At 50.4% G+C, this 27607-nt stretch overlaps 1 protein-coding gene across 1 annotated transcript; it reads right to left on the reverse strand.

Moving 5' to 3' along the window:
* On the reverse strand, window positions 1–27607 carry NALF2 (NALCN channel auxiliary factor 2). The gene is made up of 3 exons (XM_059050314.2): window positions 26530–27607; window positions 3310–3481; window positions 1–2906 (listed from the first exon to the last, which is right to left on the reverse strand). The coding sequence occupies exons 1-3, from the start codon at window positions 27385–27387 to the stop codon at window positions 2524–2526; spliced, it is 1413 nt and encodes a 470-aa protein (XP_058906297.1). The 5' UTR covers window positions 27388–27607; the 3' UTR covers window positions 1–2523.

A 27607-nucleotide genomic window follows, 5' to 3' on the forward strand; every position in this document is an offset into this window, starting at 1 on the left:
TCAAGTCTTACCATTTATTTCTTTACGGGGTTAAACAAGAGCAGAGAGGCTTCTGCCCCACAATGCAACAAAACAGAAAGCAGTACACATACAGAGACTCTCACCGAAACACAGAGGCAGGGGAAGGGCGACAACTGAACCATAGCCAGGTGAGGGAGAAAGGGACGGGGACTACTAGGAATCCAGCTTGGAGGCTCAGTCATAGGAACTAGTGCAAGAAAGTCCTACTCATGAAGCACAGTGTAGAAAATGGTGTAAGAAAGCTGCCCAGCTCTGCTGCCTGTGACGAACGGCAGGAGCAGCTGGAGGGGTGGTGGAAGATCTGGGCAGTGGGGTGGATGGGGACAGTCAAATGACTTTGAGGTGGAGTGAGGTGCCCCTTTCCCCTGCCACTGGGCAAGGCCCTGGGCTGGTCTGAGCCAGGGGTCTCCTGGGCACTTGGTGAGGAGGAAGAGGGGATGGGAGTCTCCAAGGGTCCATTCCCTGGGGTCCTAAGGTCCCCCTTTACTTCCCAGTCCCTTTTCCCCTCCTGAGGATGCAGGAGTTACAAGGCAGTACATAGGGTCTCTCACATCTACAGAAGCATCTCTGGAAAGGAGCCAGCACCTCTTCCCCTCCCCAGCTGAAAAGAGCACTCTAGGGATGGGGTATGTGGCTAGGCCTGAAATGCTGAAGGCCAAACATGGAGTGTGTGGGCAGGGCACAGGGCTGGGCCGGGGGGAGGGGAACACGCTGTGAGAAATGAGAAAACTGGCAGGGAAGGACTCCCTGGTCTCACAAAGCCTATTTGGGGACCCAGCTGAGGCCCTTGAATGATTCCCTCTCTACTAGTGAGGTTTCCCATTTATCCCCCAGCCAGCTGATTCCAGCTGTTCCCTCCCCCTCCCCCTTTTGGTTTCCCCTAATGCAGCTCCAGGCCCACCCCTCCCCTTAACTCACTGGCATTGCATCCCAGGACACAGGCCCTTCTGGCACTGAAAGCCGCTTGGCCTGTCCCAGGAACACAGTTGTGGCTTCCTTTCTCGTCTGCTCCTATTGGCTTGTAGATGTCCCAGGCCATGTGGCTTCCCACTCCTAGGAGACCAGCACAAGGCTAAGGGCCCCCAAGGGGCTCTCCAGGCCTCTTCTGTCGTGCAGCTCTCTAGCCTGACTAAACACTTCAAGTCTCTCAACCAAGGGACCACAGCACATCGTCTTTATTTAGTGGGTCCTCTTGCCAGTTTCTGGACTTTCTCCAGCTAGGGGCAGGGGTGGCTGGATTAGGGGACCTGCTACAGGGTGAGGAGCAGTCTGGTGGTTCCACAATTGGGATAGTAACCCACGGGGTCAGGGATGAGAAGGGATGAATACTCTTTGGTAGGCTGGGGATAGGGACAGGCTAGGGATGGGGGAGGCTCATCTCTGGAAAGCTCTGGGGCAACGCCACCAGGGTTTCCTTCATGGAGGCCTGGGCTAGGACGAGATGGGGGAGTCTGGGGACCCAGGCCAGGCCTGACCCTCTTGGGCTTAAGTCCCTCCTCCCCATGGAGATCAGAAATGGAAACGTCTTTGGCCCCAAGGCCAAGATCTCCAGGGCAAGAGTGGCCCTTGGAAGTATGTGCACCTTCTGTAAGATATGGCCCTTCAGACAGTGGCAGTCTGACCATGTGCCCTCAGCCTTCTGTTTCAAGGCCCAAGAACGCAGGCCTTCTCCAGAGGGCTCCTTATGCAACCCTTTCTGATTTGGGGACGTGTCCTCGAGCCTGCCTCAACACTGATCATCTGCCTCCCCAAGCCAGGTGGTGACAGCCCACTGAGCCATCCCTCTAAGCCCTCTGCTCACGTCTCTCCTCTCCTCTCCCTCTTCCCTGTCTCTGCTCTCTCCCGCCACTCATTCTGCACCCCATTCCTATACCTCATTGCCTAGGGTGCTGGGGCACAGCTTAACTGGGGCCCTGACCCAGCTGCAACTGCGTACACCTCATGTCCCAGCCTGGCCCTTCCCTGTGGCGGCCCCACATGGGACAAGGTGCGCTGGAGCGGGAGGAGGGCCGCTGCGTCGTCTGCCATTGCCTGTAGGGGTGTGGGCAGGAGGGAATTAAGGATCGTGGCAACAAAAGGAATGCGGAGGGGGGAAAGAGCTTCTCCCCTCTGTGCCCCCCAACATTCCCTGAAGGGCCAAGGCTGGGTAAGCAGCCTCCTTCCTTGGGGTCAGGGCTCTCAGTGGCGGTGGGCATTTCCACCCCCCACTCCCCCCCCTTTTTTTTTTTTTGGCTAAGCCCCATAGATGGGGGCCTGGGAGGGGGGCACCTGCTGCTCCTGCCTTTTTTCTCCCGGATGACTTTTGCAGCTCCCTGGGGCCCTCTGGCGGTTCTGTTGGAGCTGCTTTTGGAGTGGGGGTTGGTAGGGGGCGATGTGTGATTGCCCCATTTACCCCACCCCCCACCTGGTCCTACACCTCCCCTGGGAGGGGCCCCCTCCCCCTGGGGGGGGCGCTGGAGCTGATGTCGGTGTGTGGTGGAGGTCTGATCTCCCTCCTTGCTGTCACTCTTCCCGAGTCAGGCCCTCGTCTAGGGCAGGCAGTGCCTCCAGGCCTGGCCCCCCACCACCCTGGCCGCTGGAGAAGGACACCATGGTATGGAGGAGCATGAGAACAAGGACGTAGAGCCGGATCCTGCTGGGACTGAGGCGGGAGCCCCCGGAGACCGGCAGCAGGGAGGGATTGTGGCTGAGGCGGCCTGGGGGGTCGTGGCGGGGGTGGTAGTGGGGGTACTGTTGGTGGTAGTGGTGGAAGTAAGAGTGGTGGAATTGCTGGTGGTGGGTTTTGGGGGCTTCAGACTCCTTGAACTTCTTCTCCGACTCACAGGAGACCCACTGCACGTCACAGCACTTGGTTTCCGGCCGCTTTGGCGAAGTATCCAGCAACCCTGCCAATGGATAAGCAAGGCGGGGTGGGGTGCTAAGGGGGCTGTTGGCATGCCTTTCTGAGAGACGTGATTGTCAAAGCTGGGGCTGCTCTGGTAGTCCTGCCCAAGACTCCTCCCCCTGCCCCTTAGCACCGTCCCTTTCTGGATACATCTTCCAGGGACCCCAGACAGTTTTTCTGGGATAACCCCCTGGCCAGGTATGTTTTGGATACAGATGGCCACTCTGCTCTCTCCCCCTATTCCACTTTGCCCCATCCCAACCTGGGGCCTCACTACCTACTCCTGCAGCCACTAACCTTCTTCTGACCCAACTTCCCTGTTGTCCTCCCTGCTCCCACAGCCTCGATCTGGTGCCTGCTCTGGGCCCCTGGCCTCCTCCCTCCTCCCAGGGCCCTGCCTTTACCTGTACAGATAAAGCCAGGGAGCCCTCCGTACACCATTTCCTCATTGTCAGGGAGGATAAAGGGGCACCGGGTCTGCACCTCCAGGCAGTATTGCTTGCAGGGTACCCAGCGCTGGCATTCCTGCTGGGTCACGCTGAAGTATTCTGAGCACAGCCAGGCCTTGTAGACAGCCTGTAGGGAGAGGAAAAAGCATCAGCCCAGGCGCCAGCCCCTTTCCGCCTCAGAGGAGAGGGATGAGGAGGGGTGTACCTGTACTCTATAGGGGGAAGGTACGGTGTGCTCACCTACCCAACCCCAGGATCCAGGGGGTGGGAAAGAAGGGTTTGGGTCAAGACCACTACCTCCTACCCTAAAATCTCCCATTTCATAGCCAGAACTCCCAGGTCCCCAGTCTGCAGTCATCCAAGACTTTGAATTTGTTCATTGGTAAAATCACAAAATAACTCCTATATCAGAGCTGGAAGAGGCCCATCCAACCATACCATTTTATAGCTGGTCCCAAGAGATGTCCTGACTTGTCTGAGGTCACCTATATTGAGGTAAATTTCACTTCCATTCAATTCAGCAAACATTTCTTTGGTTGATGGTGTTAAGTTTCTAAACTAAAGAAAAGAGATAGAGAGGATAATCTTTGCTTTGCCTCATTAGGGTGCTGTGTAGATCAAATAATATGACACATATGAAAATGTTTTGTAAATTCTATAGTGCAATACATGTGAGGGGTTATTTTTAATAAAAACAGGTTATCTGCCTTACCAAGCACCGCATGTGCCTTCAAGCTCTACTTAACCCATGCTCTGTCTTGTTGGCGTCTGCCCTGGAGTGGAGCAGACATCACATTTCATTTGGAAACTTTGCTTGGCTGTTTCACTTCATGGGTATACTTCCTGCCCCTCATCTAACCCATTTCCACCAGGCACTTGGTCCTGGCTAAGAAAGGTTTCCTGCTCTATACTCTTTGGCTATCATCAAGACCAGAGTTCCTCAACGGCGACACTACTGACATTTTGGACTGGATGATTCTTTGTAGTGGGGGCTGTCCTGTGCATTATAGAATATTGAGAAGCATTTCTTGCCTCTATCCAGTAGTTGCCAGTCGCATCCTCCCCCTCCTCATTGTGACAACCAAGAAATGTCTCTGGCCATTGCCAAATATCCCCTGGGTGGGGATATGTGGCAATCATCTCCCATTGAGAACCACTGATCTAACTTTTTGTTACTGAAAGTGTGGACCTGGACCAGCAGCATCACCATCACTTGGAGCTTGTGAAAAGTGCATAATCCTAGGCCCTGCCCCACACTTGACAAGTCACACCTGCATTTTAACAGGATGTCCAGAGCCCTGCCCACATCCATTCTTCATATTTTCAGGGGCACCTTCCCATAGTTGCTCCTTGTAGTGATGGTTCTCCGACTTCAGTGTGCCTCAGAATCCCCTGGGACACTTGTTTAAAAGGCAGATGGCCACCTCCAATTCAGCTTCAAGAGGACTGAGGTGGGCTCAGGAATCTGCCTTTGGAACAAAGGTCCAGGTCATTCTGTGGCCAGAGGCCTTTCAACCACACTCTGAGCAACGTGGTCAGAGCTTCTTACACAGACTTTAAACATTTACACTCAAATACAAATAACTCCGCTGTGAACATGGACTTGGGCAATGTAATCCCACACTGGCCTTTTCCAAAGTGGGGGCAGGGGCGTGGTAGTGGTGGGTGGTAGTGGGTTGTGGTGCAAGTTACCCCCCTGAGGAACACAGATTTGATATCTTACTGGCTTCTCAAATTTAACATGCTCTAAATCTTAAAATTCAGTTCTTGGTTTTTTTTTACTCCAAATCTGCCCACACCCCTGAGTCTTGACCACTTTGGTTAAGTGCCATGACCATACACCTGGGTATTCAATCCAGAAACTTAGGTGTCAGCCATCACTCCTCTCTTTGCCAGTATTCCACACGCAGTCCATCAGCAAGGCATGCCAATTCTCCCTCTACTTCCACGACTCTGTGCAGGCACTGTCATTTGTCACCTGGACAACAGTCTCCTATGTGGCCTCCCCACCTCCACTCTTGCTCTTTCCAATGCACTGTTTACACAGGAGTAAGAGCGATCTCAAAATGACATTTGATCATGTTACTCCCTTGCTTCAAACCCCTTCAATGCATTTAGAATAAAACCCAAACTTTCGACCACAGACTTCAAACCCCTAACTTGGCCCCTGTCTGTCTCTCCAACCTCATTTTCTACCTCTCCCATACGGCTCATAATGCTCCACACTCTGAGGTTTTCTTTCTTTTCCTTGAACATGCCCTACTTCTTCCCACCTTGGGGCCTTGGCACACACTGTTCTCTTGGCCTGATATGCTCTTCCCCCTGCCCCCTCCACCACTTTTGGCCTGGCTAGGTCTTTCTCAACTTTGAAGCCTCAGTTCAAAAGTCACCTCCTCAGAGAGGGTCTCCCTGACCACTCTAGTTAGAGAATGCCCCCTCATTATTCTTTTTCTTAAATGTTTCTTCACCACAAGTATGAGTTTGTCTGCATCCTTGTTTTGTTTTTCTCTGTCAACCTCACTAAAATGTAAGACACATGAAAGCAGACACGGGTCGGTCATATTGACCATATTGAGTACTCAGCACGATATATGTAAAAAAAACAAGTCTGTTGATGGAATGAACCAGATGAATAAATGAGGACATGCCCCTACTCTCAAAGAAATTTCAATTTCATGGATAGACAGATCTAACTAGAAACTATAGCACATTTTCTATGCTATAAGAGAAGTTAAACCACTGGCCACTGGAGTGAAGTAAATAGAAAAGCTGGGAAAGATTTCAGTGAGGGTATGAGTTGAGCTGGGGGAGTTCCCTGGTGGTCCAGTGGTTAGGAATCCACCTTCCAATGCTGGGGGCGCAGGTTCGATTCCTGGTCAGGGAACTAAGATCCCACATGCCGTGGGGCAGCTAAGCCTGAGGGCTGCAACTACCGAGCCCACGTGCTCTGGAGCCCACGCGCCACAACTAGAGAGAAGCCTGTGTGTCACAACGAAGAGCCTGCACACCACAACGAAAGATCCTGCATGCCACAACTAAGACCCGAGACAGCCAAAAATAAATAAATAAATATTTAAAAAAAGAGTTGAGTTGGGACTCAAAGTAGGATTTTAGATGGGATGGGCAGAGATGAGACAAAAGGGCATTCTGGACTGAGGCAACAGCTTACGCAAAGGTACAGATGGGAGCACTTGCATGGTGTGCTAAAAGAATGGAGAACGGTTTCATATGAATGAAGTGCAAAGGATACCTATCTCCCGTGGATGGACATTTAAGTTATTTCCGGTTGCCACTATCACAAACAATGCTCTTCGGTGAGTAGGTCTGTACACACCTCTCTTGAACACTTGTGTTACATTTTATTTATATAAACTCTTAAGAGTGAAATTATTGGGATAAAAGGTATGTGCAATGGAGTGAGAAGGGAGTGGAAGGAGGTGGAAGGGAACAAGTAAAGGTAAGAGGCAGGGGAAGAAGGAGTTAGAGGGGTAGGAGAGGGGCTCAGGGGTTGGATAGAGTGGCAGTGGAGTCCGGGGGCACAAGGAAGGAGGGGAGGAAGAAAGAGAGGGGAAGAAAGAGTAGGGAGTTGGAGGATGAGAAATGGTGGTAATAGCGGGGGTAGGAAAAAACAGCACTGGGGAGGAAGCAGGGGAATAAGAGATAGAGGGTGTAAGGGAGGTAAAGGGGTACAGTGAGGGTGAGAGAAGATGAAGTGTAAGAAAGAGTAGGGGATAACAGGGTGGGGGACAGGAGACGTGGAAGATGGGCTGTGAAGAGGAGGGGTAAGGAAGACGGAGGAAGAAAGAGGAGGGTTCAAGAGCCAGCAGGGGAATAAAGGAGGGTAAAGAAGATGAGAACAGAGGAAGGCCGAGATAAGAAAGAGGGATAAGACAGCAGAAGGAGATGGGGGAGACAGAAAGAAAGTAAGACAGGAAACAAAAAGGATATCCCTAATGCTAAGGGCCCCAGCACCTTGGAGACACACCCCCCTCCATCTTGTGGGTCCCAGGGTGCCAAGAGGCGGCTCTGTCCACAGCCTCTGCCCCAACCTCTGCAGCCTGGACCCAGAGTCCACCTCCACCCTCACCCTGAATTGTGTGGAACAGCCCAGTCCTCCATTGCTGGGGTTCAGAGGCCCCTGTGGGATTCTCCTTGGGCTCTTCCGGTTCAATATTCCTGCTCCCAGGTGAGGCTGCAGTGGAGGGCCAGCTCTCCTCCCAGGCAGCTGCAATTAGTCTAATAGCAGGCGTTGGCGGCCAGGCACTCCCCGCCTCTGCTCTGGGAGAGAGAGAGGGAGTTGAGGGAGGTGGGGCTGGGAGAGGGGTGGCCTGACAGTGGGAGGGAGGCCTTTCTCCTTAGCTAGACGACCCTCCCTCAAGCCCCACGCCCCAGAGTCACCATGACAACAAGTGGGCGAGCAGGTTGCCCGAGGAGGACACCAGGCCTGTGGGTGGCAAGACAGAAACAGGCAAGAAACTAGTGAGAGGAATGGAGGAAGTAGAGTGACATGGGGCTGAGAGGTAATCCAATTCCTTAGCCCCACATATGGCCAGCTGAGGTCATTCCTGGCTCACGTGCTTTAAAAAGGGGCTGGGGTCCTCCTCAGATGAAAAGTCTGGCTCTCAGGGCTACCACCTGGACAGCAGGCCTGCCTTAGTCTCCATAGCCCTTTTCCCTAGGCAGGCCTAAGTCACTTGCCCCATCTCATCAGTGTTAGGACTGAGCCAGAGGGGACCGGGTTGCTTGGGCAGTTGCAGGAGACCTGGGCACTCATCCACAAGGATGGGGAAGAGCCAGGAGAGCTGCATTTGGAGAGCTGTGGGGCTGGCTGGAGGCGGGGCATGCAGGGCAAGGGAAGAAATGTCTCAGAACCAGACAACAGTCAGTTGGGAGACCCTTGGAGGTCTTTTGCTCTAGTTCCTCAATTCTGGCTGCATATTAGAATCACTCAGAGTCTTTTAAAAATGCTTCTGCTTGGCCCACATTGCACTCCAGACCAAGTCAGTCAGAATCCTTGTGGGTGAGGCCCACACATCTAGAGTTTTTCAAAACACCTCAGTTAATATTAATATGCAGAGAACTTAGCCCTGCTTCATTTTATAGCTGAGGAAACTGAGGCCCAGAAAAGGGAGGGAAGGACTTCTCTACAGTCACATAAAGTAGTGGCAGAGGGAACTGGAACCCCAGTTTCTCGACTCTAACTCCAGGGTTCTTCCTACTGGACCATCCTACCAGTGACTGCATTCCAAACTCAGGGGGCAGGACACAAGCGTGGGGAGGGGAGGAGAGCTGAGGAGAGCCAGGCCTAGGCCTGCTCTTGGCTTTCAGGCTCTTCAAACTCCAGCCCTGGCAGGAAAGCCTTCTTCATCATGCCCTGTCCTCTGAGCTTAACCATCCTGGACCCTCAAGGTAGCAGCAGATGATGGGTAGGGTGGAAAACCTTGACCTGACAGTGCCCTCCTTTCCCTACAGAATCCCCTTCCCCACCTCCAGCAGGCCACCGCTCGGCTCAATCAAGTTCTGGCTGCTACAGCCAAGTTGCTATGGGAACTGGGAGGGGAAGGAAGCAGGGAGAAACTAGAGGGAACACCAATTAACCCAAAAAGGAAGCTGAGAAGGCTATCCCACCCCTCCTCCCGGCTGGGCTGTTAAACCACCCTTTTTTTTTTTTTTTTTTTTGCGGTATGTGGGCCTCTCACTGTTGTGGCCTCTCCCGTTGTGGAGCACAGGTTCCGGACATGCAGGCTCAGCGGCCACGTCTCACGGGCCCAGCTGCTCTGCGGCATGTGGGATCTTCCCAGACCAGGGCATGAACCCGTGTCCCCTGCATCGGCAAGCGGACTCTCAACCACTGCGCCACCAGGGAAGCCCTATTTTCGTTTTTTTTATAATGTCTTTAAAAAAAGTTATTGATTGATTTTGGCTGCACCAGGTCTTAGTTGCAGCACACGGGATCTTTAGTTGCAGCATGTGGGCTTCTTAGTTGCAGCATACCTGAGGGATCTAGTTCCTGGACCAGGGATCGAACCCAGGCCTCCTGCCCTGGGAACATGGAGTCTTACCCACTGGACCACTAGGGAAGTCCTTTAAACCACTCTTGAAATGGGAGTAGGTAAGACGAGGGTGATCCCCACCGATCCTGGGCTCTGCAGCTGCTAGTTTAGGCAGGAGTGGGAGGACCTGGAGAGCATTACCTTCCTGCTCCCTGGCTTGCAGCCCTGGCCAGGGCATTCTCATCCCTATGCTCCTCTGGGAAGAAGCATGTGACTTCTCCTGGCCCCCAGGGTGCTACGGGAATGCATACAAGGGAATGCATACAAGTGCTACCTACAAACACAGCCCACAGCCAAGACTCAGGGCCAGAGGGTTTAGAAAGAGGAGGCCATCCTGGACTCCTTGGTTAGGGAGCGGGAAAACCCTCCAGAGAGGAGAGCTTCAGTTCCTGCCAACCAGGAAGTCGGCAGTTTCCTTCTTGGATTCCAACTCGCTTCCCTCCCTAGGGCCTATTTCCCCATCCAAATCCTCCCTACAGGCCTCTTCATCGCTGTTTGTTTTCCGAATGCACTTCTGAGACACTTGGCCAGGAGCTGCAGCTGCAGAGACCATGGAGGCATAGTGTCAATCTGGGCTGAGCTTGGGAATGAAACCCACTGTCCACAGCACACAAATAACCACCCTGCCCCTAGAATTCATCTAGGTGGAAACTGAGACTCAGAAAAGGGATTTGGTTCAGCCAAGTCATAAACATGCAAGAAATCAACGATAAAGCCAGGATTAGAAGGGAGGTACTCTGGTGACTAATCCCATGTCTCTTTGTGCTGCATCCATCAATATACATAGCATTGTGTGAAGGACCTCCTTGGGCAGGTCTGAAAAGAGCCACACGCTCCTATTTCTGATTCTGGGCTTTCAGAGAGTTGGGTCAGAACGGGGTAAGGTCAAGGTCAATCTCTCCAACCCAGGGGAGGGAGATCTTGGACAAAACCCTGGGAGTAGTTCCTTGGGATTGGCAGAGTCAGACTGAGATGAGAGGCATTACAGGGCAAATGCAGGTGGATGACATGGCTTTACTTAAGTGGCTATAAAAATAAGCAACAGCTTTCCTGCTGCTGAGAATGAGCAGTCATGAGTCAGAGTGGCCTGGCCTGGCCTGGAGGAAAGGCGGGGGAGATGGCTTGAGGGGTGGATAAGAACCCAGAGCCACTGCAGTTCTAGAGGCTCCAGTCACCTCCAAGCCTCTTAGGCCACCTGCTCCAAGGCCAGGGGCAGCCTGGTTAGTGGAGAAGTGGTGTCCCACTAGTGCAGAAGCAGTTCTCTGAAGGAGCCTAGTTGACCCAGATCAATCAGGTGAGCAGAGGAGGCAGGTTCACGAGGACTTGAGAATAGGAAGGACTGTGAGAATCACAGCTCCACCTCCCTATCTGCTGTTCGAATTTCCACCCCAACGTCACTGCCACAAGCTATCCAGCTACTGACTGCACACCTCTTGTCACAGGGCACACACTCTCTCCTAGGGCAGTGCATATCTTCAGACAAGTCTCACAGTTAAAGAAGTTCTTTCTCCTTTTGAGCTGAGATAATGCCTCTCTGTGGCATTGCTCATGGCTCCTCCTAGCTCTTCTGGGACCATAAACTTCCTGTCCCCATGCCAGCCCTGCAGGAGGTATTTGTAAACTTCCCTGAATCAGGTCAGGTCTTCCCATTTATTTCTTCCTGCAATGATCAATTTCTGAACATGTTCAAGTGCCTGGCACTGTGCTGGGGAACTGCATATGATAGAGATAGGGAAGACAAGATTACTATCTTTAAGGAGCAGGAGAGACAACCTTGTGCATCAATCACTAGAAGTCACGGTGATAAACAGTATATACTTGGTGCAATGATAGCATAAAGGGAGGAAGGATCAATGGTGTTTTGAGGGCTGAAGCACAGGAAAATATCTCCATGTGGGAGAGGCTAGAGTTGGGGCTTGGAAAAAATGGGTAGAAGTTCACCGGGTGGAATAGGGCAGGAATAAGTGCACTTAAAGCAAAGGAATAAGCAGGTATAAAGGCCTGGAGGTGTGAAACAGTGCCAGATTCAGGCACTGTCAGTAGTTTAGCATAGTTAGAGGGTACAAAGGGGGCCATGATGGGAGATGAGGCTATGGAGGAAGGCCATGCACATATTATGATATGTTCTGCATGCCGAGGAGGAGCCAGGCTTCATCCTATAGGCAACGGACAGCCTTTAGTGGATTTTAAATAACTGCTTTTTAAAAGATTGCTTATCACTTCTAAGTCAGTGACAAGTTAGTCTTATCACTGACTAACTTTTCAGACTTATGTTCTAAAAGTGTGGATGATGGAGCATAGGCATCAAGATTGGAGGTAGGGAGACCAGTTAGGAGCCTATTGCAACAATCTGAAAGAGAGATGATGGGGATACCAGGTTTCTGGCTTGGGTGGCAGGATGAATAGTAGTTTCATTCATTAAAGAAGGGAAACCAGGAGGAGGAGTAGATTTGGGGGTGAAGAAGATGAATTCAGTGTTTGGTCATGCTGACTTTGAAATACAGGTCAATATATACTAGGCTAGGTAGAAATGTCAAGGAGGCAGTTGGACACAATAGTCTGAGCTCAGAAGGAGGGTCTGGGCTAGAAATAAAGGTTTGGTCTGAGCTCAGAAGGAGGGTCTGGGCTAGAAATAAAGGTTTGGGAGTCATCAAGGGTTAAGGAGTTAATCATCAGGAACATAGTAGGACTACACTTTCCCACACCCTTTGAAATGGCCATAGACTTACTTTGGCAAACGAAATGTGAGTTGAAGTGACATGGATCCCTTCCGGGGAGAAGCTTTAAGAGCTGGAGTACAGTTTGCCTCTGCTGCTGACTGTGGAAGCGGTGTTGAAATGGACCTTTTACTAGCCTGGGTCTCTTGGTGACTATCATGAACAGATGCTCCCTGCTGACCTATTTTGGACATGTATTATGAGCAAGAAATAACTGTTTGTTGTGTTAAGCCTCTGATATTTGGGAATTGTTTGCTACTACAGTGTAACCTGGCTCACTCTGACTGATAAAGCAATAGTGGAAGCCAAGGAAGTAGAGGATATTGCCTAGGGAAAATTAACACACAGAGAAAAGGACCAACAGTGGATCCCTGGAAAACACTAATATTTAAGGGGCAGGTAGAAGAAAGGAATCTGATGAAGATGGGGTAGTGGTTTAAGAGCTTGGAGAAGAAACAGAAGAGAGTGGCATTCTATAAATTAGGGGAGGAGAGTTTCAAAGAATAAGAGTGGTCAGCAGATGAGGATATGCTGGCAGTCTCATCATGGTGAGATCAGTTTCAGTGGAGCAGTGGGGGCAGAAACCAAATTGAAGCCAATTTAAAAGGGAATGTGAGGGAAGAAAAATGGAGAGAGCTATGTGTAGACTATTCTTCCAAGAAGCCAAACTAGTTTTTCAACTATTTTTGGGGATGTGGTTTCCAGTTCTCTGTTCTACCCTGGTTGTTCCTATTCAGACAAGTTCCTATTTTTCTATGTCCCTTGCAACGGAATGCAATCCCCAGACAGAGTTTATCAACACAGAGTCAAGTAGAAGTATCAGCCCTCCTATCCTAGAAGCTCTGTTTCTGTTAATGCAGCCTAATATCACATTTCCTCTCTGTGAGACTGTATTGTATTCTTTTGGTAATTCAGTGGAGATGGAGAGGGGAATTTCTTCCTGGAGTGTGGAATCAAAGACACAGCCTAGATCAAAGTCCCTGGAAGGAGCTCAAGCCTTCTGGCAAGATATTTAAATGAATTAAACATCCTTGAGATGGTAGGCTCCCTGAGGACAGGGACTGTGTCTTATCTGTGTATTTCCCTCAGGACTTCACATGGAATTAGGTATACAGAAGAGATGCCTGCTAAGTACTTGAAATCCAAGCACTTGAAAACCAAGCCTCCAGCAACTAGCCCAGACTGGAGTAAGGTGGAGATCTCCAAGAAAAGGGTGAAAGTAATGGGTTATGTAACGTGTTGCATGAATTTTACAGCTTTGATGGAGAAATTGGGGATGCATTAGCAAAAAAAAAAAAGAAAAAAGAAAAAAAATCATAGAAAACTAAGCTAATAGAAAAAAAGAGGCAATTATTAACTCCAGGAAAACAAGTTGGCCAAGGAAGAAAATGTAATCACAGTATTCTACATGACTCAGCTGTGAACAATATTTATAATCCTTATAATGTAAATATGGAATACTGTTAAAACCAGAAATTGTGATATGACAATATTGGATATATGAGGGGAGTGTACATACAGTGCTGCTGGTAGTAGGAGAGCTAAATCCCACTCTAAAAAAATAAAAAGGCAGTACGTATTTAAATCAGAAAAAAAAATCAAGAAATGACAGTATTGGTATATCATTTAGAGATGTGGAGGTAAATATTAAAAGAAACAGCTAAGAGGTTTAGAAGTATTTGACTCTGAAGAGTGAAGCTTAGGGTTGGAGCAGAGGGCTTCTGTTTTAATTATAAGCAATGAGCTCTATATTTATCATTTAAAGGGAGGGAGGGTGACACAAAAGGGAAGAGTTATGGGAACATATGTATATGTATAACTGATTCACTTTGTTGTAAAGGAGAAACTAACACACTATTGTAAAACAGTTATACTCAAATAAAGATGTTAAAAAAAGATATTACATTATATATCATTTAAAAGACAGATGCTACAAGAATATATATCTATATATGGAATAGATATACATATGTGTATACACGTATATATGTATATGTGTTTATCTTTGTGTGCACAATGATATTTCAAACAGAAAAGTCAAGAAATAGCAGTATCAGCACACCATTAAAAATGTGACAATAAATATCAGAAGAAAAAGCTAAGAGAGTTTCAAGTCACTCTGAAGAGTGACTATATATATGTAGCTTATATGTCTTTTAAAATTATGAACATATATTACTTTGATAAAATGAAAATAAAATATATAAACTGATATGCAGCCATGAACCTCAAAAACAACAAAACAAAATCCCTAAGACTTGACCTGACCAAGCTTGCCAGATTCAGCCACAAAACCCCAGGCCCTATTGCCCAGTCATGGATCGTCTACTCCATCACCACTGTCTGGGGCATGGGCTTAGGTCAGGTCAGATTAACAGGCCAGCAGAATTAATGAGTGGCCCCATAGCCAGAGAGAACTCATATGAGAGGAGGGGAACTTTGAGGGCCTCTGTGCCCAACAGCTGTGCAGGCCACCCACCATAGAAATGGTGCCAGTGTGACATGACCACCATAGCTTCATTTGAGCTGCACACAAATGTGTTTCGCATAAAATCCTGCCACCACCTCCCAGGGGGCACACACTGCTAGTCTGGGCCCAGGCCCAGGCAGAAATCTCCAGCTTCCTGCAGGGATCATTGTGAAACCAGCTCCTTGCCCCTACCTTACTCCTGTCCCCAAACACAGCACCTTGCTAAACAGATGAGAGGCTGGGGAGAGACCTAATAAAAGGACCTGTTAGTTGTGCTTGGTCTCTGGGGGTGAGGTAAATCAAGGCTTTGGAGTCCTTCCGTCTCTGGCTCTTCCCTTCCCTACCTGAGCATACCTCTGTGCTCTCATTCATTAGAATCTCTCCAGTTGCCTTCTGGCTCCTAACCTTCCACCTCCACACTAGACACTTCACCTGCTGCTCCCAAATTACCTTTCCCTTCTCCTAAGGGAAAGTGTTGTCAATCTCAATTGAGTATTAAGCAGTCATTTAGATTAAACACATCTAATTAAGGTGACAATAATAATAGCTACCATTTTTTAAGTGTTTACCATACGCCAGGCTCTGTTCTAAGCAGCTGACCTTTATTAACTTATTGAATCCTCAAAACCACGCCCCCTGAGATGGAGAAACATTTACAGGTGAGGACAGGAAGGACCAGAGTTAAAATAGCTTGTCCAGGACTTCCCTAGTGGCACAGTGGTTAAGAATTCGCCTGCCAATGCAGGGGACACGGGTTTGAGCCCTGGTCCGGGAAGATCCCACATGCCATGGAGCAACTAAGTCTGTGTGCCACAACTACTGAGTCTGTGCTCTAGAGCCTGTGAGACACAACTACTGAGCCCACACACCGCAACAACCTGAAGCCTGCGCACTTTAGGGCCCATATGCTGCAACTACTGAGGCTGCATGCTGCAACTACAGAAGCCCATGTGCCTGGAGCCTGTGCTCCGCAATGAGAAGCCACTGCAATGAGAAGCCCATGCACCGCAACAAAGAGTAGCCCCCACTCGCCACAACTGGAGAAAGCCCACATGCAGCAATGAAGACCCAACGCAGTCAAAAACAAATTAAAAAAAAAAGCTTGTCCAAGGCCACACAGCCAATAATAATATATAGTGGCTACCATTTCCTGAGCACTTTCCATCTCACAGGCCCCTAGGATGGTCCCTCCATTTCACTATCACCATTGAAGTAATTAGCTTGTTACTTAAATCTTTTTGATGGAATTTCAAGTCAAGTTGGGGAGAGATTTCTAGGACTGGCTGGGAGAGTGATTTTCTAAAATCAGTGTATTCAGCTCATTCCCAATATGAGTAAAGTTTTCTTTGTAAGGGATTGTCAGGGGAAGAATACTTGGGTACTAGGCGCTACAAGTGACCATTTCCATTCCCCCATCAAAGTACTCCCTTTCCTCTTTCCTCTAAATGCATGCATGTGTGCATGCATGGGAGCACAAACACACACACATCCTGGGAGTGTTGAAAAGAGGCAACTGTTCCTGCTCTGATCTTTGGCAACTGGTGATGGGAAGGCAGCTGTCTCCTTGTAGAAGGTCTTCTTGCCTTTGGACATGAGTTCTCCAGTTCTATGTCTTGTCACGTAGGGGCTCCTGGAACTGCCTTGCCCTGGAAGACTCCAATACTAGAGTCCATTCCTTCAGAAAGGTTTCAGGGCAGCCACAACACTCTACCTAATTGCTCATTCTCCCCAGCTTGCTCCATAAATGTTCTTCATCGAAAAGCCTTTGCTCCAATCAGGTGGAGAGTTAGACAGAGCTGGGTTCAGATCCTGGCTCTGCCACTAACTGGCTGTATGAACTTGGACAAGTCATCTGTAAGGAGGTAGGGACTCAGTCATTAATTTGCTATGTGACTGTAAGCAAAGTACTCTCCCTCTCTGAGTCTCAATTTGGATCCAAGAAGATGGTCCCTAGGGAGGCAGCATGCATGGGGAGAAGACAGGGTCAAACATCTTCAACTTCAAACATTCCTGTGGTCAAATCTCAGGTTTGCTCTCAACAGTTATGAAAACTCAAACAAGTTACTTAAATTCCCTGATCTATACTTTCCTTATCTGCAAAATGGAGATAATAAAAGCACATATCCTTAACCTTTCTGTAAATGATGTCTGTAAAGCAACTAGCACAAAGCTTTACCTATAGTAAAATTACACTTGTACAGATTGGGTACCCTGGATTTGACCTGGATTCAAATCCCAGCTCCAACTCTTATTAGCTGGATGACCTTCAGCCAGTTACTTAACCTCTCTGAGCCTGTTTTCTCCTAAGTAAAATGGGGATAAATATATATGCACTTCACAAGACAGATGTAAGAATTAAGTGAGATAAAGTATATAAAATGTGCCTGGGATAGTTCCTTTCCTTCCCATGCCCTACTTTCAAGCTCTGAGATTCAAATAATAAGTGGAAAAAACCACAACTGCCACAAATGTAATCAGAAAAAAATCATTAATACATATAAAAGAGTACATACAAATCAATAATAAAAACACAAGACATGGACAGACAATTCACAAAACAGCAATACAAATGACCCATAAACAAGAAAAACAAAATTTGACCTAAGGAATGCAAATTACAAGCCAATGCTATAACACTTTTCAGCTACAAATTAGTAAAGTTTAAAAAATATGATAATCAATATTAGACAAGGGTGGTAAATTAGTCTCACATTTTTGGCGAGGGTATAAACTAGAAGCAGCCTTCTGGAAAGAAATTTGGTAAGAAAGAAATTTGTATGTCAAAAGCCTTCCAAAGGTTAATACTCTTTGATTCTGTAAGACTAGTTCCAAATGTTCGTCCTGAAGAATTAATGTATATGCTTCCATTTGTATGCAAAACAAGGGAAAGAAAAAGTCATTTTGTGTGCAAATGTTGATGTAAGCTCAGAGAGGGATGGAAGGATACACACCAAATTGTTAACATCAGTGACCTCAGGGCAGTGGGACTGGGAGGGGAGGGAACAGGAAGATTACTAAGCAGAATACAGAGGTTTCTTTATAAACCTCTGTACTGTTAGATTTGGTACAATGAAGGTGCATTATTTTGTGATTTAAGAAACTCAGCAAAATAGAGAAATAAGAAAAAAATGATTGAGATACTATTTATTAAAAAAAGGAATCATAGATCTGACAAAGATTTATGGACAAAGATATCCATCACAGCATTATTTACAATAGTAAAAGTTGAAAGTAAATATTCAACAATAGGGTACTAGGTAACTAAATTGCACTAAATTCATGGGATGGGATATTGCATGCTCATCAAGAATGATGTTTGTGGGAATTCCCTGGCAGTCCAGTGGTTAGAACTCCATGCTTTCACTACCAAGGGACCAGGTTCAATCCCTGCTAGGGGAACTAATCCTGCAAGCCATGCGGCACAGCCAAAAAAATAAAAAAGAGTTTTGTGAATATCTAATTACATGGAAAGATATTCAGTATAACTTTAGCAATAAGTTAAAAAGAGCAGGGTAAAAAACCTGGATGATTTCAACTATGTAAAAATATATAGTCACATCTATTAGGGTGGCTATTATTAAAAAAAAAGGAAAAGTATAAATGTTGATGAGAATGTGGAGAAATCGGAACCCTGTGCATTGCTCATAAGAATATAAAATGGTGCAGCGCTGTAGAGTACAGTATGGAGGTTCCTCAGAAAGTTAAATATAGAATTACCACGTGATCCAGCAAGTCCATATCCAGGTATATAACCAAAAGAATTGAAAGCAGGGATTCAAACAGATACTTGTATACCAATGTTCATAACAACATTATTCACAATGGCCAAAATGTGGAAGGAAATGAAAATATAGGTCCACACAAAACTCGTCTATAAATGTTCATAGCAGCTTTATTCATAATTGTCCAAAGGTGGAACCAACCCAAGTGTCCATAGAGATGAATGAATTTTAAAAATGTGGTACATCCAGACAATGGAATATTATTCAACCATAAAAAAGAATGAAGTACTGATACATGCCACAACATGGATGAACCTTGAAAACGTTATGTTTAATGAAATAAGCCAGACACGAAAGGACAAAAAGTGTATGATTCCACTTATATGAATTACTCAGAATAGTCAAATTCATAGAGATGGGAAATAGAATAGAGGTTACCAGGGGCTGGGGGGGAGGGAGGAATGGAGAGTTATTGTTTAATGGGTAAAGGGTTTCTGTTTAGGAGAATAAAAACATTTTAGGAATGAATAGTGGAGATGGTTGTACAACATTGTAAATATACTTAATACTGAATTGTACACCTAAAAATGGTTAGAATGGTAAATTTGATGTTATGTATATTTTACCACAATAAAAAACTATGCTACAAAAAGACATATTAGGAGGAAATACACTATAACAGTAAGAGCATCTCTGGGACCTTTTTCCTGTTATATTTCTATTTTCCAAAATTTCTCAGAGACCATTTTTTTTGCAATTGGAAAAAAAGGTATTTTTAAAAGATTCTGAGTCTATAATAGCTCTGAAGGATTAACCTGGTTGGAAGTTTTAGTTGAGTTCAACACTAAGCAGATATGCTCACCTTTCACAGATCAGCCAGGTAGCCATGCTATCTGCTGGAAACCAAATACAAAGACAGGAAACAATGGTAACACCCACCACCACCACTCGTCCTTCTCCGGGCAGAGCTTGGTGAACTGGCACTTCCTTCTACCTCCAAGAGAAGCCTCGCCATCCCAGGCCAGGGCTCACCAAAAGCCTGGCATGAGAACTGGGTGTCTAAAGCCCAAGCCAGGCCTCCACAGGCTCTGGGATGACAAGGTCTCACGGTTTCCCCTCCCAGCTCTCCCAGCAGCTGCTGGGCAGGGCTCAGGCCTGCACTAGGTCTGTCTAGGAGACCTACTGCTCTCCTGCCCTGGTTGATCCTTCCAGCAGATTGGGGCTGAGAATCTAACAGATACTTTCCTTCCAGGCAAGAGGAGCCCAGCTCCTCCCATCGCCTTGGTAGAGCCTGTAGAAAATGGAGGGAGAAAACACCTCCTTTCCTCACGCCCGTCCTGTGTCATAATCTCAAGAGGATACTGGTGATTATCACTGGGGCTCAAGGACAAGAGACTGGGCTATTGAACAAAGAAGATGTTGGTGGGTCCCCACTTTGGATCTGAGCCACTCCAGGGGGTCCGTACAAGTTGCCAGTAGGTGCTGCTGGATTTCCCTTGCAGTTTGTCAGCTTCTCACTTCAGCCTCTCAAGAGCCAGCTGGGCATTGCCTCCGACAGCTGGGGGAGTTTATTAAGATTTTCTTTATACATGTGTGCACTGGGGAAAGAACAGACAGACCTGGGTTTGTGTGGCAGTCCTCCCACCTTTTAGCTATGTGACCTGGAGGGGTCGGTCACTTTCCTTCACTGAACCTCAGTTGTCACATTTGTAAAAAGGGAAGAATGAGAGTACCTGCCTGCTAGGATGACTATCAGGATTAAATGAGTTCATGGACACACATAAAGCCCCTGGCATCTCCCAGGCACTTGAAAGCTGGCAGTTTTCTTTTCCCCTTTCCCTTTGTTCTTTGGCACCAGCCTGCCTTCACCCTCTGGCCCAGAGACTTGTGGCTCGGGTTCCAGCTCCTTTTTCCAGAATCCATTCAAACAGGAGCTTTGGTCCTGGCAGCTCCTGTCACTCCATGGCAACTCCTTCCTTCACGAGGGCCAGCTGCAACTCACCTGGTGCCCTTGCTCTCCTCTCTAAGCACCTGCCTGGCTTGAGGTATCAAAAATTCAGGCTTTTCTGAACACCCTCATATGCCCAGGGAGAAAAGTCTGGTCCAGCATCCCTGCACATACCCTGGTCTGTGCGCCTGTAACCACAGGAACACAACATACCTATTCCCCAGAGGCCTCCCAGCTCAGCATTGGAGAATGGTGCTCCTAGAGGCCCACATTTGTCTAAACCCCCTCAGAAGCTGCCCCTGGTTTTCCAGCAAACACCTGCAGCTGGAACCCACATGTGGCTGAGACGTGAGCTGGGGATGGAGGAGTAGGGGTGGGGGCAGTCTGATGCCCAGTCTACAGTGGCACAGGGCAGGTAAACAGCCTCACAGGGTGGGAACATAAAAGAACTGCCCTGAGGGAGAAGTATTTCTAGGGCAAACTCCCACCCTCGAGCCTAAGGTGTCATCTTACATATGCACCCACACACCGAAGGGTGGGTGTGCCCTTTTCCTGAGACACCGATGCCTGGGGAGGAGACCAACATGCACCCACATGGCTTAGAGGCACCCTCTCATGCCTGTGATGTGTTCGGAGATCCCTGACTCTCCTTTGATCTCAGCCCCACCCACTGTCTTCCCTTTCCTCACCGTTACCTCCACTGTGTTCAGCAGACTCTTCCAGTCAGACCATGAGACTGGGTGGGAGGCTGCAGGGCTCCCTTCCTCCACTTAACTCCCCTCCGCCCCCACCTTCAGGAGATACCAGTTTATCCTTCATGGAGGTTCCCGTTGCTATGGTGACTATAGTAGTCAGGCACCAGCCTGTGGGAAGGATGGGAAGTCGCCATGAAGAAGATTGTGTCTGTGTGTGTGTCTATGTGTCTAAGCCTGTGTGCATGCACACACACATACACGTCCACACTGAGTGGGGAGGACAGAAGGCAGGAAGGAGAAAAAGAGCAGAGAGGGAGAAAGGGGACAGGAGGAGAGGGGACCAGAAGATGAAAGGGGGGCAGGAGGAGGGATGGGGATCAGAGAGGCAAGTGTGAGAGGGGTGTGAGGGATGCGAGGGGTGAGGGGGCATGCAGGAGACAAGGGCAAGAGGTGCAGTGCCAGGACGGGGGTTAGGGATGAGGCCAGAAGATGGTCAGGATGCGGGGTAAGGGTTGGTGGAGTATGAGGTAGAGGTGAGAAATGAGGGGAGTGGAGCTGGATGGGAGATGGGAGAGGGCTGGCCGTTAGAAGGGAGCAGGGAGGGGCATGGGGGGAAGGGGAGGGGTGGGAGTAGGTGGGGGTAACTGTGGGGAGAAGTGGGCGTTGGAGGAGTGAGGTGTGGGTGCGGTTTGGGAAGGGTCTAGTAGAAGGTTGGGAAGGTTGTGGGGTCATTGGTATGTGGGGGATGTTGGCTGTGGGCCAAAATTGGGAGGAATATGGGGATTGGTAGTGGGGTGGCTCAGGGTAGGGGTGAGGAGATCTGGAGAGGTGTGGGCAGCATGGGGCCACTTTCCCACTCTCACGTTTAAGCCCCTATACCCTGTCTGAGCTACAAACATTGCCTTTTCCCTGTCCCCGGCCCTTCCCAGAAGCCCGGTGCTCACGTTCATGGACAGTGAGCTTTGGTGGATCTGGATGCCCCTCCTCAGGGGAGCCTTTACCATGGTCCTGGGAAGCTGCTTCTTGACTGCCTCCCCCTTCCTCCACCCCCAAATGGGGACTAGGGTACTCTTTCTGCCCTCACAAACCCTGGGTCAGGGAGGCTGACTGTGGGGCACTGCTCCATGCCTGAAAGCTTGGGTGACAACAGGGACCACTTGCCAACCTGGGGCTCCTGCCCTTTGCCCAGTGCCCCGAGCTTCCTGCTCTCGGCACCAGCGTTAGCCTGGGAATCCTGCTTGGCAGGAAAACTGTGGCAGGTGGGAGGAGAGAGGAAGGCAGCGAGGCAGAAACAGCTGCCAGCCGGAGTGGAGGAAGAGCAGGTCCCCAACGGGTAAGGGCAGAAGGCGAGGTGCTGGCTCTGGCAGCCCCCTCCCCTGAGTGTGGGTGTTAGGCCTCCTTCCCTGGCCTTGCCCATCCAATGCTGCTGTTGAGGGAACAGGCTCTGCTCACTGGCCTGAACTCTGAGCTGACACAGACCTCAGAGCTCAGCTGGTCTAAACTGCCCTAGACTCCGGTGTCAGAGTCATCTCCACAGCATTTCCTCCAGGGCTCTGTCTGAATCAGGCTAGACCTTTCCCCTGGGAGCAGGAACTCATCTCCTCTCAAGGCACTCTGTTCCCTCTTTGGAAGGAAAAAACTGTCAACTGAACAACTCTGATATGCCAGGCCTAGGTACTGTGCAGACTTCCCATTAATAATGAGCTCATAGGGCTGTTCTGATGAATTACCTCCATTTTACAGATGAGAAAAGTGAGGCTGAGAGAGCTGAAGTCCCTAGCTGAAGGTCACACAGGTAATACATAAAAAAGCTGGGTTTGAACCCAGGACTTTCTAACCATGAAGTCCCTCTGGGGTTAAGCAGTACATGCCTCTTCTTTTGCACCCTGACAACTCTTCTGAGGTCTGAAGTTGGAGACCACACCTTCCTGAGTCTCCTCTTCTTCAGGTGAAACAGCTCCTTCAACTCTCTCCAGGAGAACTTGAGTTTTAGCCTCCTCCTAAACTGCGCAGTGTGAGACCCAGAACCAAACACACAATATGCCAGGTGGGTGTGGGCCAGTCCCGAAGAGAACAGAACTATAGCGTCCTTCCTTGGCACTAACCTTTACGGTTGTGGCCCCTATGGCTAGTAAGAGAACTGAGAACTGGCCTTCTCTTGGGCTTCTATCCCCTCTTGGATCAGAGCTATGAGAGAAGAGGCCAGGGTTTTGTTCCCATCTCCACCCCTGCCCCCCCACCCCCCACAGGACTATCCTCAATTTAGAGTAAGGAAGGGGCAGAGGTGGAGGAAGAGGCAATCAGAACCAGGCGGGGTCTGGCAGGGCTGGGAGATGGAGAGGGCTGGGGGAGTGAGGGGGTGGTCCGGTAACCACAGGCAGGGCCAGAAGGGCCAAGCAGAGCAGGAGGCAAGGGCTGAGGGGATGTGTGCACAGGGAGGTAAGGGAGGGGTGGAGCAGGGCCCCAGGCGTTGGGAGAGGCCAGCATCAGAATGGGCATTGGCCTTCTTAAGTTATCATCACCCTGCTGTGTGAGAGGAAGTCAGTCACACATTAAGGAAATGTCACAGCTGGTACTAAATTGGGAGGTGTCACAGGCAGCAGTGAGGACAGGTATGATGTGTGGGACCCTGTGTGGCCCGAAACAGGGGCAGATATTGCAAAGGGAGAGAACAGGGTTTCTGGGGCTGCCCGGGAAAGATCTAACTGAAATACTGGGGACAGGCCACCGGGGATGGGGGTCACCTGGCCTTGGAGCAAAGGCTCCAGGTTTGGTTTCCAGCAGCAGAGGAAGCCTCCTTACCCAAGCCTGGGGCGGTGTGCTTTCCACCCTGGAGAAGCTTGGAGGATGCGGCATTATCTCCAAGGGATCCCATTTGGGGGAGGGGCTGGACAGCAGGGCTTGAAGCTGGGGGCAGGCTCAGGGATCTGCAAAAAAGGCCTGGGATAGGGTTGGGACACTGGGGTGAAGACAGAGGGGCTGCAGAAAGGAGGAGAGCAGGGCTGTCTTTTCCTGTAGGGCCTGTAATACAGCTGGAATCAAGAGGCCTGTGGGTGTAGGCCTCAGTGAAGGGAGAGCACGTTGGAGAGGGTGGGAAAGACAGGAAGAAAGCTGTGGAGCTGACACTGCCCTTCTCCCAGCACAGCAGGCAGCAAGAGAGCAGGCGGAGTTCACTTGAGAGGGAGAGAGAGAGTTAGAGTGTGAAAGCGGCAAGGAGACAAAGGAGAGCAGGGAGGGCCCTGGTCATTGCAAACCTGATGAGAGGCCATGGCCAAAGCGTGAGCTTAGCATCGACGCCATTCGGATTGGAGGCCTGGCACTCCTGCTCCTTAGCCGAGTGGCCTTCGGGCAAACTGCTTGAGCCCCCTGCACCTCAGTTTCCCCATCTGTAAAATGGGGCTTATGATGCTGGTATTACCAGCCTCCCCAGGCAGTTGTGATCTCATAATACATGTGAAAGAGGCTACAAACCCTAAGCAGGACATCACTGTCAGGTGTTCTATTATTCTTACAAAATACTATCAGCTACCTCTTCCCACTTCAATCTCACAAAAGACTCAAGATGTGGGCAGAGCCAGGATTATTATCCTTGTTTTAAGAATGAGGAAACAAAAGCTTAGAGAAGTGAAGTGACATGCCCAAGGTCACACTACAAACAAGTGGTAGAGATGATCAGGCCTCCTGAATCCAAGAGATCAGTTGTCTTTCTCCTGCAACAAACTGCTTGGTAAAAATAATCAACACGAGGGATTATTATTTAGTGCCGGATCAGGCAGAGCCTGAAGCCAACTATGACCTGGAGAAAATCCCATGGGAAAGTTGTAGCATGGTCTCTTTCTCATCCTGGAGATTGTGGGAAAGAAAACGTTGGGGCCACGGGGTTGGAGTGAAGGCCACAAAAGACAGACATCCTTTATTCCGTCTGCTAGAGGCCCGTGTCCCTCTGCTCGCACTGACATCAAGGGTGTGTGTCTCTATCTCTATATGACAAAATGTGTCCTTTTTCATGTGACAGTACTTCTGCCTGTGTGTCTCTGACATCCTGGGGAGATGTGCATGTGTATGACACCTTGTCTGCTTCTGTGGTACCGTTTGTGGGTGTGACGACCTCTCTCTACCTCTGTGTGACTTTGCCTGGGGTGGTGGTGCTGCTGCTTGGCAGTGTGTGTGTGTGTGTGTGTGTGTGTGTGTGTGTGTGTGTGTCTGTCTGTCTATACACCTTTAAGAAGTGGAATATCTCATTTGGTAGTGTGAGTGAGGCAGTGAGTCAGCTGAGGCTGAGGGAGGCGGGAGGGAGACTGCTAGGTTACGAGAACAGGAAAAAGGAGAATGAGAAAGTGAAGTCAGGAGCAAGGAGCTACCCCTTTCCTCCCCAACCCCCTGCCCAAATCCCTAAGGAATCCACCAAGAGCGTGGAACCCTGCAGAAGTCCGCAGGAGTCACGCCAGATGGAAAGGGGCACTTTCTGTTCCTCCCCAAAGCCTCGGAGGGAGACAAGCTAGGCTAGGAGGCAACTGTCTCCCTCTCCAGCTCTCAGCCCTCAGCTTGAGGATGGGTGAGACCAGCACCCCACCTGGTCTCCTTTTCACTTGACCCTTTGACCTTGCTGTTCTCTTTCCTCTCTGAGGCAGGCCACCTGGCCAGGCTGCACAAACAGAGCAGTAGCACCATGTCCCAAATGTTTACAGCCCCCATACACCCACTGTCCAGAACGACCCTGCTCAGGGTCAAGAAGTTTCTCAACACTCAGCTCTGCCCTAGGCAGGCCCATTCTGCAGGGGCCCCACCTCTCCTCTGGATGCCCGTCCCCAACAGCCAGTAAGCCAGCTTTCCCTCCACTGCCACCCCAGGGCACTGGGAAAGCACTGGGACTTCTGTAATGCACCAGCCTCCAGTGGTCCTCCCACAAGCTGCTGTGCCCTGCTCTCAGCTCCTTCTCTTGTCAGGGGAGAGGAGCTGGCAGGTACCCTCCTTGGGAGAAAACAGGCACCCTGGGGCTCCACCTGCTTAGACTCTGACCAGCCACCTCAGGTCATATAAGGTCAACAGTGTGCTGTACCCCACAACCAAGTGCCCCTCCTCTCACCCACTGGCAGGGGCCAAAGGGTCAGGGTTATGTTGCCAAATATTCTTCCCCCACCTTTGGCCTTCCCCCTGCACCAGCCAGTCCCAGGACTTTCCATTCCAGCCAAGGAAAGGAAAGGGGCACGGCTAGGTGAGGACAGGAGCTGGGGGAGCCAGAGCCTTCTTTCCATCCCTTTGCCAACCGGGGTCCCCCGGACCCCTCCCTCCTCATGCGGGGGGCGGGGCGCGAGAAAGCCCCAGTGAGATGGTGCCCAAAGCCAGAATCAATAGAAGTTGGCCAGGTGGCTACCTGACTTGAATCCCTGAGGCCCTGCTTCCCGGGAGGGTCCCAAGGTAGCACTACCCGTGCCCCACTGAGAACGGTGGGGGTGATGGGGGGAGGTGAGGTGGGTAGAGGGGGAAACCTCCTTTTATCTCCCGGTCCCACCGCCACGGCTCCCGCCGCCGAAGCGGCAGTCGTTGTGGCCGCGGACGCCAGTCCCTACCTTACAGCCTTTCGTGCAGGACCGGATTGAGTACTCTTCTGCCTGTAAGTATTTATGCAGCACGAGGTCGAACTCGTCATATTTTTCCTGAGCATGTCGGTCGAGCCGCTGGTACGCCTCGATACAGTTGCTACACACCTCCCAGGCCCCGGAGCCCGGGCTAGCCACCACGGCCAGCAGGTCCCCCAGCAGGGTGTCCAGGCTGCAGTCCAGGCTGTCGGGGCGGTCCATGCCCAGCAGCAAGTCCCAGACCGTGTAGGTGTCGCAAAAGGAAAGAGTGAAGTTCCGAAAGTGGCCTTTGAGCAAGTTTTTTTTGGCGGTGGGGAACTCGGCCGGGGCCCTGGAAGGGGAGTCGGGGGGCCGTAGAGGGGGTGCTGGGGTGGTCGGTTCGAAAAGTCTCTGCAAAGACTGCAATTTGGTGCAAGCTGCGTCCAGCCCCGTGGGTTCTGGGACGCCGCCGCAGTCCGGCCCGGGACCGGCGGCGGGGGCGGCTTTGGTCAGGTTGCTGTATCGCGGGCCGCAGGTGCCTGGGGGCGCGCTGGTCTGGCCGGGCGGCTGCGGCGGCGGCGGCAGCACCGCGCGAGGAGGCACTGGCTGCCGCTCCCGGCCGGCCCCCCAGGGCGGCCGCATGGCGCTGCTCAGCTCCCTGGCCCGGGGCCGGGCCCCCGCGCACAGCCACAGATGGTCAGCGAGCAGCACGGTGAAGAAGAGCAGGGACGCCAGGGACAGTCGCCATCGCTGCGCCCGCTCGGAGTCGGCGCAAGGTTTGTCGCTCGGCCTGGGAGCCCAGCAGCAGCAGCAGCAGATAGTCAGCGCGGCGGCGTCTTTCCCGGGCCACATACAAGCGCCCCTGAACATATTTCAGGGGGGTCCGGGCTGGAGGGAAAAGGCGGGCGCGAGGCCGGACGGCCGTCTCTGGCTGGCGGGCGGGCAAGCCGGCTGCGCGCCGCTCCGCGCTCCTCGGCGCCGTCCAGGCTCTACCTCGGGGGCTGCATGGTGAGGCAGGCCGGCTGGCCCGGGGCCCCGCTCAGGCCGGAGTGGCGGGGCGCTCTCGCGCCGTCCCCGCGCCCCTCCCGCG

The sequence above is a fragment of the Kogia breviceps genome, chromosome X (assembly GCF_026419965.1).
Source record: "Kogia breviceps isolate mKogBre1 chromosome X, mKogBre1 haplotype 1, whole genome shotgun sequence".
In the NCBI taxonomy this organism is placed as follows: Eukaryota; Metazoa; Chordata; class Mammalia; order Artiodactyla; family Physeteridae; genus Kogia; species Kogia breviceps.

What these genes read in the sequence shown, in the direction of transcription:
- NALF2 (XM_059050314.2), bottom strand. Translation starts at nt 27,387, where the DNA reads ATGTTCAGGGGCGCTTGTATGTGGCCCGGGAAAGACGCCGCCGCGCTG. An exon ending in CCTGCACGAAAGGCTGTAAG is followed by an intron (nt 3,482 to 26,529) that starts GTAGGGACTGGC and finishes CTCTCCCTACAG; the next exon opens with GCTGTCTACAAGGCCTGGCT. An exon ending in CCCTGGCTTTATCTGTACAG is followed by an intron (nt 2,907 to 3,309) that starts GTAAAGGCAGGG and finishes ATCCATTGGCAG; the next exon opens with GGTTGCTGGATACTTCGCCA.